A 17,599-nucleotide genomic window follows, 5' to 3' on the forward strand; every position below is an offset into this window, starting at 1 on the left:
CGCGTGTCTGTGTTACTTCACCCCATCCCCGTGCACCCGCCCTGTCAGATAATGCCCTATGGCAGTGATCTGTTTTTGCATGACTGGCAGCGTTACGAGGGAGCATGTGTATGGTTTTGACAGCGCACACTGCCTCCAATAGGTAATAGAGGTGGATATAATTACCATATGATCAATGATGTGTTTCCATTTTGTGTGTACACAACCATATGAAACATTTATGAAACCCGAGGAAACAGCTACCAAGGTCCTTTGCCGCATGAGGGTAAAATGAATCCCACCCACTTTTCCTGCCCTTGGTTGCAGTGTGATTAGTTGTGCTCAAGAGTTTACGGTGGAAAATGAACTCTGAATAACTGGCACTCATACCATTGTTGGGAGGTTTAAAGAGCAGTGGCACTCAGGGTGGTAGCTAAACACCGCTGGTCTAACTCGCTCTATTGCACATATCGAGTTCAGGCCCGGAGATCGATAGAGCCTGAGCCCAGCAATCATAATCTCCTCAGTAAATGCCCTCCTTGCCTGGAAGTAATGAAAAATAGAAGAAAAAAAAAACAGCAGAAGTTGGAGCGAGCAGGCCTTTGTCTGAGAAGATGATGTTAAGCTATTTGAGAACTTTTCCTCTTTCATTGCCTATGTGTCTTTTGAGCCCCTCCCCTTCTCCTCCCTTCCCTGTGGATTTGGTCTTCAAAAAGTCCTGAGAATAGAGGAGTTTCAGTCACTTTAGAAGAGATAGAAGGTTTGTCTGAGGAACTGTTTACGAGGCAGTGGAACACTCACAGAATCATAAATAGTTTAAGTAGAAAAGCTCCCACATTACATGGACTTGAACAAAGAGATAAGAAACCTACTCAAAGTGAATGGCAATCAGGGGTTGAAGTGGTGAGACGGAGGCCTTGAAACATGAGTCAGCCTTTCCTATTGCCCTGATTGGAGTTAATATCTGGTACTTAAAGTCTTTGCTGCAGTGTCTCAACAGCCTAAAGTGGCCTTCCTCTCCTTGTCAACCTTTACCCTCATCCTCACTGATCTGGAAAACACTGTCATGAACAAAAAGGTGGCTACACTTCTCCTTGGTCTGCTTTCAAATTGGTGACGCTGAAGGGGAAAGAAAGGAGAGAGGGGCTGCAGACTGTGTAATGTGTTGAGCCAGCGAGAGCATCTATAGCACCACTGAAGGCCGCTGGAGCCAAAAAGCCCTAGTTTGAATAACAGCAGCTATGAAGAACAATTATCTTGCTCCAACTACTGGTGAATCTCACTTTTTTTTTTTTTTTTTTTTTTTTGGTCTGCTATTGAGATATCTCACATACGTCCAATATTGTCCCATTGCCCGGTTTATCTTTTTTTTTTTCTTCTGTGCCCTTAGCTCCGACCAAGCTCAGTCAGCCGAATCAACCCTGGCATGGCCATTGCCCAGCTACCATGAGCCACTGCCCACTGTTACTGTATCTGTAGCCGAGAAGGACAACACTGATGAATCGGGCCCTCTGCATTTGCATTGTGCTCACATTCTATTGTGTTGCCAGGGCTGATGAATGACCACGCTGGCTTAGAGTAGAACTCAGCCTTGTGCTCCTGTCTGCCTGTGAGCTCCCCAAATAATGTTCAGCGAGAGAAAAAAAAAAGAAAGAAATATCCCCTTTAAGAATCCAATATTAGTGCTCTGTTTCCTCCAACATGGTAAATCTAAACAGGATGCAGAAGCTCACTGTTTCAGAAACAGTGATCACAGCATCAGTCAATAAAGCTGCAGGATTAGGAGGATCACTGCCATTGTTCACCATTCAGTGTTGCACCAGAGGAGCAAAATACAGTGGACTTGCACGACAGCTTCTTTCCTCCTGCACCGGCTCACAAACAGCCAGATTAAAACACTATCCATAACAGCTCCCTTTGACAAAGACACTGCATGGCGTTGAGGTGTATATTGTGCCTCCGTTTTTTCTTTGCTTCCGCTGTTATTGTCGTGTTGTTGAAGTAGTGGAAGGGAACACCGGCGAACAAAGCGAAAAGCCCTCTGTTGTTTCATGTTGTATTTCATTCGCTTGTCTCTTGCAATTACACTCCGTCAGACACACAATTAGCCCTGCTAATCAGTAGCTAACAGAACCCATCCTCTATGTCTATGGAAGCAATGCTAATTCAATTACTAGAACTCCATAACTTGGCCATTTAAATGCATTGAATAAAAAGCATCAATGGGACTGGGGGTGCAGACATCAACATGTTAAGTAAAATGATTAAACTGGTAGACCATGTGTTAACTGGAGGATTATGTGTTTAAATTGTAACAGGCAGAGTCGCGGGTCAGTTCAACATTGATTACATCTTTACCATCTTTTGATACTATTATGATCATATGTTAAGTGACATAGACCCACCCACTCACGCACATGTGACACAAAGACTGCTTTCTTGTGTAAATCTTTCCTCGGCTTACATCAGCACACATCAGTCTGAATAGCAAATGTTGTGCCAGCACATCAAAAGGTAATATCAGCTATTCATAAAACAGATTAGATTTCCCCGGCTGGATTTGTCCAGCTCTCACTCTCAACCCCACCATACCCTTGTAATGAAACACATAGCCAATCATTTCACAAAGCCAGACAGCTGTCAGCAGAGAATGTGTTCTCTGGACCCTCTTTATGCAAAATATATTCAATATCATGTCTGGAAACAGCACTGTTTTGGAATTCAGCTCCACGCTCCCTCCTCCATCTCGCTGACTACTTCACTCCCTCTCTCTCTCTCTGCCCACACTGTCTCCCTTGTCCTGGCTGACTCCGAAGTTACACTCTGTTTTTGCTTTGTTGTTCTTTTTCTGTCTGTTTGTCCCTTTCTTTCACTTTCTGTCCTTTGCTCTGTCTCCTTCTATGTCTCTCTGCCCACACACTCTCTCGTCTCCCTCGGTCCCTCTCTTGCACCCACCTCCTGGTGACAATAGCCCCTTAGTGTGACGGCTGTCAAGAGGCTGGAGCACAACGGTTCATCTCTGAGGATTGCAGTCATTACGGGGGACAGTAGAGAGGGCGGTCACATGGAACATGCATAGCTCAGGAATTTATTCTTCAGCTTCCCTGAAGCAGTGAATGACTGCTACCGAGTGTGCCAAAGTCTCCCTGTCTCTCTGAGTTTCTGCATCTCTGTCAGACTCACTTTCTCTCTCTCTGTCTTCTCCAACAAAACATATTCCATCTGATAGATGCTTTTATCCAAAGTCAATTGCAGTGTACTGTATATTTCTGTGAAGAGAGTCCCCTGGGAATCCAGCCCTTAACCAGAGCTTGAATCAGGTCTGATATCTTGAACCTGAGCCAACCGTGACTGAAAAAAATTGGTCCAAATCTGACCTGAACCTGACCAACAGAACAAAATTCTGGACATGGCCCAATCAGAGCCCAAGAAAATTCCATCCAAACTTCACCACCAACCAACCAAAGCCTCAATAAAACACGACATTTATAATTTAGGAATTTATCTTTAGGCTACTCATTAACTACAGTCTATGTAGTGCCTGCTGCCTTCAGATTGAGTTTGATGGATGGAAAATCTAAATTTAACATTAGGCAATATCAGTCAAATCCATCCACAGATCCATCCAAAAACTCAACTTTGTATTTAAATGCTACTCTGATTTATTCTTTCATCAATTCATGTCTTAAGACAAGATGGAAAATAAGTAGGAAAAGCCTAACATCCAAAACCAGAAGCTTAAAATCCAACCTGACCTGGGCGGTGGACTGGGATTTCTGAATAACAGCTGATCCAGTAGGAGCAGTTTGGTCCCATCAGGCTCGAGCAGTAAACTCAAACTAAGGGTCAGTTTATATTTCTATGCCAAAATACCACCATTGAGATTCCATAGGTGTTTGTGGCTCCTGTGTAATCCACAAAGACTGCTGCTGTAGCTTACATGTACCTCTCCAAAAATGTAATTGCGCAAATCAAGGCCGCAAAATCTTTGATTGGTCTGCTAGACCCCCTTGTATCTTTTCCATGTTTTGCGGTTGATTTCAAGTGAGAGTGAAGACAACACGGAGCCATTTGAGGAGAGGCAATCAACTGGCTTGAACTGAGGAGGCTTGCAAATATGTTCTGGTGTTTCCAACTCTTCCACAAATTATACACACTACCAGATGTCAGCAAATTCATGGTGAGAAATATCCCAAATATCGCCTTGGACAAAGAGCGAACTCTTTGTTTCAGATTAAGTAAACACAACCCCCTCCAATTTTTTATCTGTTCTTCCAATGCAAAACTAAAAATGCTCACACCAGCAAAGGCTACTACAGCATAAGCTTCAACACAGAAATATAATTTGACTTTAACAGAGTCAGTGACACGCTCAACCTGCTGAGCTGCAGGACCAGGAATTCCTCTCTTTTCTTTCACTTTCCCTCTTCTTCTCCTCTAAGTCTCCTTTTCTCGCTCTTCTGGGTGACAAAATATGTGGAAAAAATGTCTTTGTTAACCAGGCTTTGTCTGATAAAGTCAAGAATTATTATTTGAATTCAGCACATTCCAGACACATATTTCACTTTAAGACAGATCCATCTTAGTAGCACACTGGAGCTGAACAATAGCATGTTAATGGGCTTTTAATGTGTCTTAATGACACAAGCACTTGCCTGAGTATGGCTGTGATTCTGTGCTGTGCTCTGGTCCATTTGAGACTAGGCAGTCGGATAAGGTGGCTTTGGTGGTAAATGATGCTGCACTTTCCCCGCTTATAGGCTCATGGGCATCACCTTCTTCAGTGGTCATAAAGTTGATGTTTTAAAGTCGTAATGTCTATATGTAATCTTCTGCTTTGAACTATGTAAGATGATGATAAATCGCCTCCTCTCCATAATGACAAAAGCAAGTATTTTGGCCCCATTAACACAGTCTCAAGTTGTAATTTTGCATTGTGTTAGGGCTGTTTTCGTCACCGAGCATGAGTGAGTAAGGTTTCAGGCCATTAATATGTCTTTTCCCCCTGCGATTAGTGAAAACACTTTCTGCGCCCACATGCAATTCAGCTGGGACAGACTGTGGTGCGAGTGCTGATGTGTGTGGTTTGTGACTGTGGTGTCCCACCCTAAAATAGCCAGCTTTGGCCTGGAATGTGAACTGGCACACACACACACACACACACACACACTCTCTCTCTCTCTCTCTCTCTCTCTCTCTCTCTCTATCTCACAGAAGAGAAAGTAAGAGGCCAGCCCCCATTAAAGCTCTATCTTTTCTCCCCTGAATTGTACCACACACTCTAAGCACCCTCTCTGTAAGATCCCTCCTGTGTGTGTGCATTTACGGCATGTGTGTGCATGCATGTGTGTGTACATATGTTCTCAAAGTGTGTCTCTACGCCACTCAAAGGCGGCTGAGGCAGAGGAGCGAAGGCCCTTTCATAAAGCACACAGAAGAAAGAGGAAGTGCTGAGGGGGGTTCAGCTTTCTTTTCCCTCTTGTCCTGGCATAAAACAGGCCTGATACCAAGGTGAAATATTATATTCTCTTTCAGTTACAGATATTTACTATATTCCCACAGAGAGTGAAGTCATTCCCCTCTGGCCATTTGCCAGGTTATTACTGCAGGAGAGTTGTATCTCTGTGGCCAAAGAGAGGTTGAATAGTTTTACTTTTTGTGACTTTTTGTGACTTGGCATTAACCGTATTATGGTGCCATCCAATTTTTCTGTGAAGTATTCCTCTTTTGGCCAGTCACAGCAAGCTGATGGCAGTGACGACTAATTCTGCCTGTCAGAGTGTGAGTGTCTTCGTGGCCCGGCGCTGGCCTGGGGCCAACACTCATTTCATGAATAGAGAACTTTTATCAATGAGAGAGCCGCCCGGAGGTCACACTGAAATTAAACTGTAGAAATTGGAGCACACTGGTCTCTCCATCCTCAGAGGAGACAAGTCCAGGTTTTATCCTCTCATTCCTCTCTTTCTCCTGTAGTAAAATGTTAAAGGCATCCTTCTGTTTCCTCCGTGCATGTAAATCATGCTGACATTCTACTTTAGGGACTCACCTCTTATGTCTTCAGATCCCTCATTTCCCCCCTACACATAAATCAAATTGGCATTCTGCTCTATGCTCGCTTGCCTCTTATTTCTTGAGGTCTCCCCGCTTGGTGTGCACCTTAATTGGATTCTGTATCTTTATTAAAAGAATACTTCACCCAAAAACTATATATTTTGTATCATTTACCCACGTTGCATTGTCTTGAATGTCTGAAGAAACTTCTTAATCACAAGGCCGGCCTTACAGACAACAAAGATTCCAAAAACTCTTCATGCAACATGATCCAAGTGTGGTGAGTATGCACCAAACCAATGTACTTTGGCTAAAAACATGTCACCACACTGACTGAAGCACCAGTGTAGCCAGTGAGTGAGTATGACTCCTGTCCAATTAACAAGTCGGAGGCAGGTCTTCAATTCAGTGAAGGTGCAGGCCAGCCATGCACAGAGATTTGTGTATGAAGCATTTTCCAGAAGTGGTTTATTTTGCAAAGTTTTTAGTGAAAACAGTGATTTGGGATGCGCCAAAAATATGAATGGTGGCTCAAGTCTTGGATTACAATGCATGAAGGGTTTGAGGATTTTAAACAGATGTTTTCATATCTTTTTAGCATCTTGTTGAGCAGCTCCTTGCTAACAGAAGGAGCCTACAGTTTTTGAAACCTTTTTTTCTCTGCAAGGGATGTGAAGTCATTTATTCATGGGACTTTCCAGACAGCTTGGAGTTAGTAAATGATACAAAATATGTAGTTTGTTTTTGGTATTCCTTCAATATGACTTGCAAACTGAGGTGTGTTTACGTGTCTGCAGTTGAGAGTATGTTGAAGATGGCTAATGTCAAATTTCTTTAGCCTGTATTTCAATTGATGTCTCCATCTGTAGTCAAAACAACAGGCAATAAATAGAAATCAATGTTGCATGTCCTGCATATCAAACTTATCATTGTGTGATTTTCCATGACAATTTTGAGTGGTTTTCTTGTTTTCTGTGGTATGTAGGTGGTTGGGCTATCTTCGAGAAAGTCTAATTCTTTTCAAAACGTGGATATTTGCCACAGCTGAGAGTCAAACATTGTTTTGTTTGGGTTCCCTGAGTGGCTTTGAGAGTGGTTCAGTGACATTGTGCTGAGGGTTTCTGATGTTTGTTTCTTGATGGTTTATTGGGTGTGTAATGCTGCTTTTCTTTCTCTCTGCAGGAGGCAGAGTGGCACTGCGATGAGTTCACCAAGGGAGCCTGCTTCAGCCGTGGAAAATCCGAGGTGAATTTAAGTGATACCTGAACATTTTTGGAACTCACTCTCTTATAGTTCTCCATCAGGAACTTTTCAAAACATTGGGGAAGAAAGTTAGCTTGCTGGCTTTGTAGTTAATGGAAAAACAGCTTTTCGAAATTGTTTATATTCCTCACCAAAATCAGTGGGTACCTCTGGCATTAAACTAGCTTGTTACCATGTAGCGAGCCAAAGCCATCAGTTCCAGTCAAGTCAATTAATAATAGCAATGATAATACAAATAACAACCAGAAGGCACTCAAGAGAAGACAAACCTCCACCAACACTGAGCCATTCTTCAACTTGTAAACCTGCCGCCTTCGTAACAGATTATGTTTGTGTATTGATAGTCTTCCAGGCTTAATTTTGTGATAAAACCATGTGAACACAATGATGTTGAGCAGCCAACCTAAAAGCACCAGATTTAAGACATTCCCAGCCACACATAAAGACAGTATAGTGGAAAAAAAGGTCCTCTGCTGGAGGAAATGCCTGATCCAGATCATCGCCAAATCTAATCAGCTGATCATTTGGCCATAGGCTATCTATCCAAATGTCAGCCAAAATTTTAGTGATACCTCGAAGAAAAATGGTCTTTTCATTTGGCCCCTCACAGAGAGATCAGAGGTCTGGGTTTGTGACAGAGCAACAGCACCCCTTGAGCTGGAAGGGATTCAGTGCCTTGCTCAAAGACCGTTCAGAAGGGCAGATTCTTGCTTGATCCTCTAATCATGACGTGTCTTAATAACCACAAGACCACCGAGGTGCCCAAACAATCCAGAGCCATCTCTTGAGTAGGACAAATGTATAATCTTTTGTTACATGAATTACCTTAGTATAAGAATTAAGCATTTACACTATTTCCAATATTTCCAGTATTTTCCAATATTTAAGTGATTATCAATGAGGAACATTTCATTTGCACTTTTAACCTGATGTTCCCGGTGAAGTAAAATAGCAAACCAAAATCCAAACATGTCAAGTTATTCCTCTGGAGAAACTTGTTCAAACCTGGTAGCAACATGGTGCTCTTTACTCTGTCTTAACATACAGATTCAGGATAAATCCCTGCTTGCTTTGAATGTGGCGTTGCAAGAGAGTGGATTTGAGTCAACTTATTGTGAGCTAAAACTGTTTCCCAACCACACCTGAACTCTTGCAGAGCTTGCACAAAGGGAGTCCCTATTGTTTTCTTCTTTTTCTTTATTTTTCTGTATGTGTATGTTTTTGTATGTGGTTTGCTGGCATACACTTGTCTACCAAACAGATGGTTTAGGACCAAACTTGACATGTAGGTGAACTGCCCAGCCCTGCTCTGTATGTGTGTGCTTGTGTGTGTGTGTGAGCACCACTGTGTATTTATTCCCCTGTGAAAGGTGGTTAGAGACCCATAATAGGCATGCACAGGCTGGCCAGCACAAGATAGTTGTTGTGAATTACAGACCAAAGCCACCTCGGTCTTTGAGAGTCCCTCCTGTCTATCGGACTGGAGTTGTTTTGCTTGCCGCTCGCCTCAGAGGATCTGGGGCCTCATTTATAACCGTTGCATATGCACAAAATCGGCCTGGAAATGGCATACACCATTCTTCAGGCAGAGCTCCAGAGTTATAAAGAAAAACTTGGCGTGAGAATCTGTGCACGTCCTTGGAAACTTGACCCATCCATATGTACATTTTGGAGAATCTGAGAAACAACGACTCCAGTGGCTAAATAGTGAACTACATGAAATAATGTTCCAATCACCTTTTCACTCAATATCAAATACACAACCATGTTATGAAGATATCACTGGCTATCACAGCATCATCTTGCATTAATACCTTCTGATCTGCTTTATTCTGAAAGCCTAAACATCATTCAAAATCCATCTCTCAGTTTGTCATAGGCCTATATTGTGCTGATGAGCAATGGGAAGCAATAATTTAACCCAAATTGAAGGTATTTAAGAAATAGATCGACTGCCAAAGGAATTTTATGAAAGGGCTGGTGGTGTGTAATAATGTGCCATGGCTGTTTTGGCACAGGTTGTCGAGCATACAACATGCATCACGCCAGCCATGTTGAGTCATGATAAACATAACACACAATACAGTGTGAGAAATATACTGTATAGTGTTGTTTGGTGCAGTATTCCCATCAACAGGGTGAAATAGTGGCCAGTAGCTGACCTGGTTCACTCGCAGCAGTATTATCACCCAAATCAGTGTCTCCCTCCTTATCTGGCACCGCTCCAGTAATGTGGACATGTGTAATTATTGATGCTGGACGGTCGTCTAGAGGAGTGAGCTCCACTGTCCCCGGCCCCACACCGGCACCAGCACAGTGCTGATGCCCAGTAATACTCTACTTGTTGGCACCTTGGTTTATGTCAGACCACTTCCTATTTCTTTCTGTCATGGTCGCTGGATCTTTTACTGCTGCACCTAACTCAAGCAGAAGTAGTCTATGTTTGCAGAAATTTTACATAAGTAGAAGTAAAAAAAAAAAAAAAAAAAAAAAACAGCGGTCTGTAAATTTTAGAAATGGCAAAATATAAGGCACAGAGCGTACTACCTTATTACTGTTATTTGCTGACTGTCAGTTGTGGATGGCTTCACAAATACTGTGTAAGTTTCTGTTGCTTATAAGAATAGTGAACAAAATCTATATTCTGCAGTATAATTTGAAATATAGTTGACTGGGCTGTGATAGGATTTAAATAAAATGTATTATACAAGTAAAAATAAAATGAAAATGAAGAATACTAAAAAAAGAGCAAATTGCACAAAAAGCTTCTCGATTACAGTCATCGGAGTGATCTTCCGTCCTCCCTGCTGTGACATGCTGTTACTCAGTAGCAATTTTTGAGTCTCTACTGAGGCACCCAAACAACATCTTCTGTCTTGCTTCCCACCTCTCCAACAAGAGCTTTAACTTCACAGTCTGAGAAAACTCTCACTTTGTCCCGCACTCCCATTGTGCAAGACAAGATGAATGGACAAAACTCTTCACTGTGCATATGATAAAATTCATGATAAAATATGGCTAATTGTGGCTATTCACAGGGTGGAAGTTGAGGCTTGTGTGCATGTGCAACTTTTCAGGTAAATTTGCGATTTATAAAAGAGTATGGCATGCAGGTGTGGCCAGGCTTTAGTTTTATCTGATTTTTTTTTTTTTTTTTTTTTGTCATACGTACTTTTCTTGTTTTGTGCTTACGTAACCTTTTAATATAGAATCACCCACACAGTTTTTTAAAATGTGGCTCCTGCTCCTGTACCCTAAGAATATCATAAAAAGACTTCATTCTCACACAGTTGACAGGCTTTCGATGGTTTATTACCTACCTCAGCGCTCAGCAATATAGCATCGCTTAAGCTATTACACAGATACCGTGCTGGTGCCTTGAGTGAATTTACAAGTGATTGTGTTATTTATTGATTTATTTTTTTTGTCTTTTCCTAATGCACATGTCTACTCTTCTGTTGTGTATTTGATTTATTTCAATTGGGAGAAGAAAAGAGAGTTAAATTGACTTGACAGGACTTGATTGCTGCCTCTGTTTTGTTTTATAATGTGAAAGCTAAGCATAATAGCCTGTGTATTACGGCATGGACGTGGAACATTTGTCAGGAAGTTTTCATAAACAAGTCAAGACTGAAAAGCTGGGCAAATATTAAATCTGCTGTTATTTACCGTAGGAAAAAAAAAACAAAACAGCAGGAAAAAAATGAATTATGCAGACATTCCACCACCACCACCCACTCTCCCACCACCCTCTAGCACTAATGCTCATGTGAATGCACACACACACACACACACACACTTACACACACACAAAGACATACAGTGCAGGCACATAAAGGGAGTTGTACAAACTGTACAGATATACAGGCATGCATAAAAAGTGTAACTACATTTGCAGTCATGCACACAGCCTCTCTTTGTAATGTATAGACACACACACACACACACACAGAGAGAGAGAGAGAGAGAGAGAGAGAGAGAGAGAGCAGCCCAACATTCACACAACTCACACACAAACACATATATACATACTTAGCCTGTGCTTAGCACCGGGAAACGATTCGTTTTATGGGTCAACCTCCATCTTGATAGGGGTAATAAAAGTTTTTCCCCTCCTTCCCTCCCTCATCTCTCCTATGGTGCCCTCCACTCCTCCACTCCTAAATCAGACCCCAGAGAGGGTGGGTCGGGGGGGGTGGGAGGCTTGCCCTGGGCACTTGGAGTGGCTCAGACAAAAGCTGATTTACAAGGTTTTAAATTTCAACAAGGGACCCTCAGCAACACAGCCATGGCCCCTTCCAGATGCAGGGGACGCTATGTGTGGTTTATTACCTGCAGCCAAGGACGAAAACAAATGCAGAGCCTCCACCATGACTACTGACTGCTACTGTTACGTTTGAGTTTCATTGATGGAAATCCCTGGCAGCCCTCCGTTGATATCCTGACGGCAACGCACAAAGTTCATGTTGTTCAGCGGCAATCAATCATTCAGTCAATCATTCACTCACTCAGTCATACTTCATTTGCTCTGAGCTTTTAACCAAGTGCTGAGTGGCTTGTAAGCCAAAACCTCTGAGGAGTAAGCCAAGAAAACAGCGGTGGACATGTACGTCCCTATCATTTTGAGAAGCGGGTTTTCAATTCATTAATTTGGAGAGCAGGCTTAAATATACATGATGAATCAACTAAATAAATTATATAACAGCTTACAATTTAATTTCAGTTTCTGACTGGTCAACAAAGGCGAGGCAATTTTCTCAACAAATCCTTAGTGGTCCTCTCCCATGTCTGCCACATTTATCTGTTTTCCACCTCATTCGGCTCTCCCTCTGAATCTGCTCCCTCTTGAATTAAGATGTGACATGGCTAAGCTGTGCGGGCATTAGCCTTGATTTGCCTCTGTCGGGCTTAGCCACGTTCAAGACCAGACCTCCCGTGGTTTCAGGTGTTTGTCTCGTTTAACGGTATTAAGTCTTCTTCTGTCCTCTGTCTAATGTTGCTGCTTGTCAGTGGCCGCGTAATGGCACTGATGCTAACTGCTAAAATGTGTGGGTTTGTGTGTGTGTTCGCAGGAGGAGTGCCAGAACTATATACGAGTGCTGCTGGTGAATGGCAACAGGCTGTTTACCTGTGGAACCAATGCCTTCACCCCCATCTGCACAAACCGAACGGTATGGATACTTTTTTAAGTATCTCTTCTCTCTCTCTCCCTTTTTTTCTCTCTCTCTATTTGTTTTCCCCTTCTACCCTTTCATGTCTCGTCTGCTCTCCTCTGCCCTTCTTCATGAATCATTGCTCTCCCTCTGCATTAGATCATATGGTCTTTTCATCCTCTGCATTTAGGTCTACTCAGGTTTCCCGTTTCTCTTGTTTTCTCTCTGGTATGCAACACCCTAGCCATTCCCTGTAGCTCTGATCCCCACATCTTAAAGGGGTGTTTAATTTTGGCTTTCTATTTTGTTTCTCTAGACACAAAGTAAGTACAACAAAAGAATGCAGTGTGTGTGTGTTTACCTGGAAGGTTGTATTTTCCTGCTACCCTTTCATTTCTATTAGGAATGCTTACACTGCTAACAACCGTTTTTTGGGGGTGGGGGAAAACTGAAGTGTCAGCAGATAAACTTTTTTTTATCCACTATAGTATGTGACAAGTGCCCGGTGAAGTAAAGACCAGACCGAAATGTAAAATGTCACAGTATTCTGCTTACCTGACTGCAGAGATTTGGCCACTTCTGATATCTGCGTCTAATGTGGGATTTCAGAAAAAGGAGGAGGCGGGCATTTACTATTATGATGACATTTGTTTTTCTCCAAAAGCACTGCATCCAAAGGTCACAGGCTCATAACGACTGTTTACCGCTGTGAAAATACATATAGTTGAAATGTCATGACATTATTATAGCAGTATTTCATCAGGCATTGTCGTATTTACCCACTGAACGTCCTTTAATGTGAAACACTGGTTGGGCACAGCAACATTCATGGAATCACTCCCAGACAGATTTAATATCAGCTGTGATGGATGAACAGAGCAGGAAAAGGATATTCTATTAGTTGAATGAGAACTGGGAGCGTTCAGCAGCTACCAAGCCTATCTCACAGTTTTAGCCACGCTGCCATTGATGATGATGATGATAAGGCTGACATTACATGGTGCAACTGAAATGCAACTTCACTTCCATTCATCTTAGTTCTTTGGGAGTTTGAAGAATCATCCAATGAAAATGTTGAGATGGGTTTGCATCAGCACTTGGAAAGTTTTGTGTGGTTGATGATGACTGATTTGGTGACATACCAACAGCAATAGTTTCATTTGCGACTAATTGTACGGAAGTTGTGTTCTGTAAACCTAAGAATGGTGGCAGTTTGATGATGATGGTAATGGTGTTGATGATGCTGAAGGCAGTGGAGCTCATGGTGATGATGATGATGATGATGATGATGATGATGATGTGTTAATAGTGGTGATGATACAATTGATGATGGTGATGATGATAATGATGATGGTGATGTGACAGCATTAATGATGGTGGTAACGATCATAATGCTGATAATGATGGTGAACTATGCTGATGACAATGATGATGATGATGATGATGATGGAGGTATTGTAGTAGTGGTGATGGTGGTGATAATAGAAACGATGATGATAATGATGAAGTTACTGGTGATTGTGGTGATGAGGATGATATGATGAAGATAGTGTTTATGGTGATAATGTTGATAAGCTGTATTTAATGATCATCAATGATGATGACGTGACGAGGACGTTGATGATGATGAAGGTGATGATGACGATGAATGTAGTTGTGGCAAAGGTGATGGAGATGATGATGATGATGATGATGATGATGATGATGATCGCAGTGGAAGTTCTTGTGATAATGATGGTGTTGGTGGTAGTAGAAATAGTTGTGGTGATGATGATGATGATGATGATGATGATGATGATGATGATGATTACAATGGCAATACTAGTTGTGGTGAAAACAATGACGATGATGATGATGATGATGATGATGATTACAATGGCAATACTAGTTGGGCTGAAAACGATGATGATGATGATGATGATGATGATGATGATGATTACAATGGCAATACTAGTTGTGGTGAAAACAATGACGATGATGATGATGATGATGATGATGATGATGATTACAATGGCAATACTAGTTGTAGTGAAAACGATGACGACGATGATGATGATGATGATGATGATGATTACAATGGAAATACTAGTTGTGGCGAAAACAATGATGATGATGATGATGATTACAATGGAAATACTAGTTGGAGTGAAAACGATGATGATGATGATGATTATGATGATGATGATGATGATGATGATGATGATGATGATGATGATGATGATGATGATGATGATTACAATGGAAATACTAGTTGTGGTGAAAACAATGATGATGATGATGATGATGATTACAATGGCAATACTAGTTGTGGTGAAAATGATGATGATGATGATGATGATGATGATGTTGATTACAATGGCAATACTATTTGTGGTGAAAACGACGATGATGATGATGATGATGATGATGATGATGATTACAATGGCAATACTAGTTGTGGTGAAAATGACGATGATGATGAGGAGGAGGACGATGATGATGCTGACAGCAAGACGACAGTGATGATGATGTTCTAACAAAAGGTTCAGGAGGAAGAGGAGGGTGGCTAGCAGAGTCAGCCTTATCGCAGAGACTAGTGCCACTCTTTGATTCTGCTCATGTTGGCACCACAGACACCAACTGGAACGCGGCGTTTGGCAGCCAACCGCAGCAGAATATCAGTGATTGAAAATCCTGCCCACTGACAGATCTAAAATTGCTCTTACATAGAGCGCTTTACTAGATTTCCCTCAAGATTCTCTCTATATCCATAATAGTGTCTCAGTAGCACAGAACATAGCACCCAGCTGGATCTCAAAGAAGTCTGTCTAGCTGTGAGTCGTGTCTTTCTAAAAAGTTTCTATCAGAGGCATTCAAGTCTGAAGTCACTCCAGTGTCCTACTCACACAGCTGCTGGGCGCATCATAGAGAAGACTTTCACTCCTCTGCCTCAATATGCATGATGGATGCAGTCCAGTCGCTATTTATGCTCTCTATCACTTCTCCCTCTCCTTTTTTTTTTTTTTTTACAAGACCCTATTGACCCAATGACAGCTATCTCAGTCAGCAGAGTGAGTCACATCAATATGAGGCTTTCATCTCAGTCCGGCAGAGCAGAGATAGGGCCGCTCTGTTTGGCTGTGTTGGAGTGCAGCAGAGGTGGTGGGAGTGAACGGAACCCTTGATCCAAATCGAACAGCTCCAGGAAACTGGCTAATAACTTGCCCATTTTCCCAACGTACGCCCTGAATGGGTTCTGTCATCCTGAGCCGTCCACCTGTTATTGCAACTGGAAACGCATAAGATTCAGTGTCCTTTGAATCTTTAGAGGACAACACTGTTGCTGTCAGTGAGGGGCTTCTAGACATGAAGGTGTTGGTGTGGCACTGCAGGCTGTGACATCCAGCAGAAATACCAGAAATGATTGAGTGGTCTTAGCATGTAATATGATGGATTTACAATCACAAGGAATGAAGTGCCACGGTGGACCTCAACTCGTGTAACCGTGATTGATAGAAAAGTCATTGCAAATAGAATCACTGTAATTACAGCTTGAGGAATTAAAAACATTAGATTACTGCAAGCCATTTACTTTGTGTCATGGATTTACTCTCACAACTTCGATGAACTTGGATGGAAGCAGAAACCATAAGTTAATCTCTCTATAGCCTGTTTGCTTTTGCACCATAAAATATAATTACATCTTGGATAAAATAAAAAATGCATTACGCGTCTTTGGTATTCAAGGCTGAGTCAGTGAGCTATGCCCTGTTTTTTTATTGGGAACAAGTGCACTGTGTCAGGGCTAAGCCTGGGTCACGCTGTAAAGTATTTTTAAATGCGGAGAGCTGGATTTGGCCTCATATTCAAAGGCAGAATGTGAAGGAAGACTGCGTCTCACATTGAGCCTCTTATGAAAACGGAGAGGCCCTTCTCAGTGATGTGGTATAGTAATGCTTAAACCAGACAAACACATGGATGTCCTGTGCAGACTTTAGAAACTAAACCAAGGAAACACTGCAGCTAGGACCAACTTCATTTTCGGAACCTCTTTTTAGAAACACCACTGAAAATGCAGGTGGTTCTTTAGCTTTAGACTTGCAGCAGCTGCTGTATTTTGTGTGCTTATGCTGTTAATGAATCTAAATATGGTTTGTGATTATGTATCCTGCTCCAGAAGGTTTTGCTCATATATATGTTTGTGTGTGTTATCGCACTGAAGTGGATGTAAACCAAACAAAACATAATGAGATGAGGTATTTTGTGTCTGCAGCATTTGCATATTTGGAAAAGGAAAACAACACATTACCGGATTTGTCTGGCCTGCATTTAAATGTTGCCCTTTGCTACTTTCGTCCTACATTTTTTATGCAAGTTTTATGCAAGGCAACCATACTCCCAAGTAAGTTGTGGCTTGTTGTTTCTTAACTCAAGGGACACTTCCACTAAAGTTAAAGGGAAAAAAAAAACACTTGTTCTTTGCACTGAGATTAAAAGGAAGCTGTAAGCAATGTACATAAAGTGCATGTTCTTGGATAACGTCTCAGAAAAGAAATTGTCTTCTGAGAAGTATACTCACTTTGTCTTATACACCCCCATCCCTCTCTGTTTCCCTTCTTCTGGCCAACTGTTTCTCCTCTTTTCTGTCTTTTTTCTCCCTCCCACCCTCAATCTCGTCCTCCACCTCCCTCTTTCCACGTCCGTTGCTCTTCCCCGCGTCCTCTGCACGTTACAGCTGACCAATCTGACTGAGATCCACGACCAGATCAGTGGGATGGCTCGGTGTCCCTACAACCCCCTCCACAACTCCACCGCCCTCATCACCTCCAGCGGGGAGCTTTACGCTGCCACGGCCATGGACTTCTCCGGGAGGGACCCCGCCATCTACCGCAGCCTGGGGGGGCTGCCACCGCTCCGCACCGCCCAGTACAACTCCAAGTGGCTTAACGGTAAGGAGGCCTCAAACTGTGGGGTCTATACTCACCTGTTACAGAGAAGATAACACCTGGTGGGCACAGGGGTTAAGAGTCGCGCATTAAATACAGATTAATTACCATTTGGAATAGAGATTTTTTTTTATCCTTGAAAGAGAAACTGTCTTCTCGGTGGCTGGGATTCAGTGTCTTGTTCATGGATACATAAGCATAGCAGACGTGTGTCAACATGAGAATTAG

At 42.2% G+C, this 17,599-nt stretch overlaps 1 protein-coding gene across 1 annotated transcript in view; it reads left to right on the forward strand.

The window, feature by feature from the left end:
• Positions 1-17,599, forward strand: part of sema5a (sema domain, seven thrombospondin repeats (type 1 and type 1-like), transmembrane domain (TM) and short cytoplasmic domain, (semaphorin) 5A) — an 88,907-nt gene that overhangs the window by 14,125 nt on the left and 57,183 nt on the right. The window contains exons 4-6 of the mRNA XM_030080000.1: positions 7,213-7,275; positions 12,366-12,464; positions 17,161-17,374. Coding sequence (XP_029935860.1) covers positions 7,213-7,275; positions 12,366-12,464; positions 17,161-17,374 — 376 coding nt within the window. The remainder of the gene's footprint in view (positions 1-7,212; positions 7,276-12,365; positions 12,465-17,160; positions 17,375-17,599) is intronic.

The sequence above is a fragment of the Myripristis murdjan genome, chromosome 20, assembly GCF_902150065.1.
Source record: "Myripristis murdjan chromosome 20, fMyrMur1.1, whole genome shotgun sequence".
Taxonomy (NCBI): domain Eukaryota; kingdom Metazoa; phylum Chordata; class Actinopteri; order Holocentriformes; family Holocentridae; genus Myripristis; species Myripristis murdjan.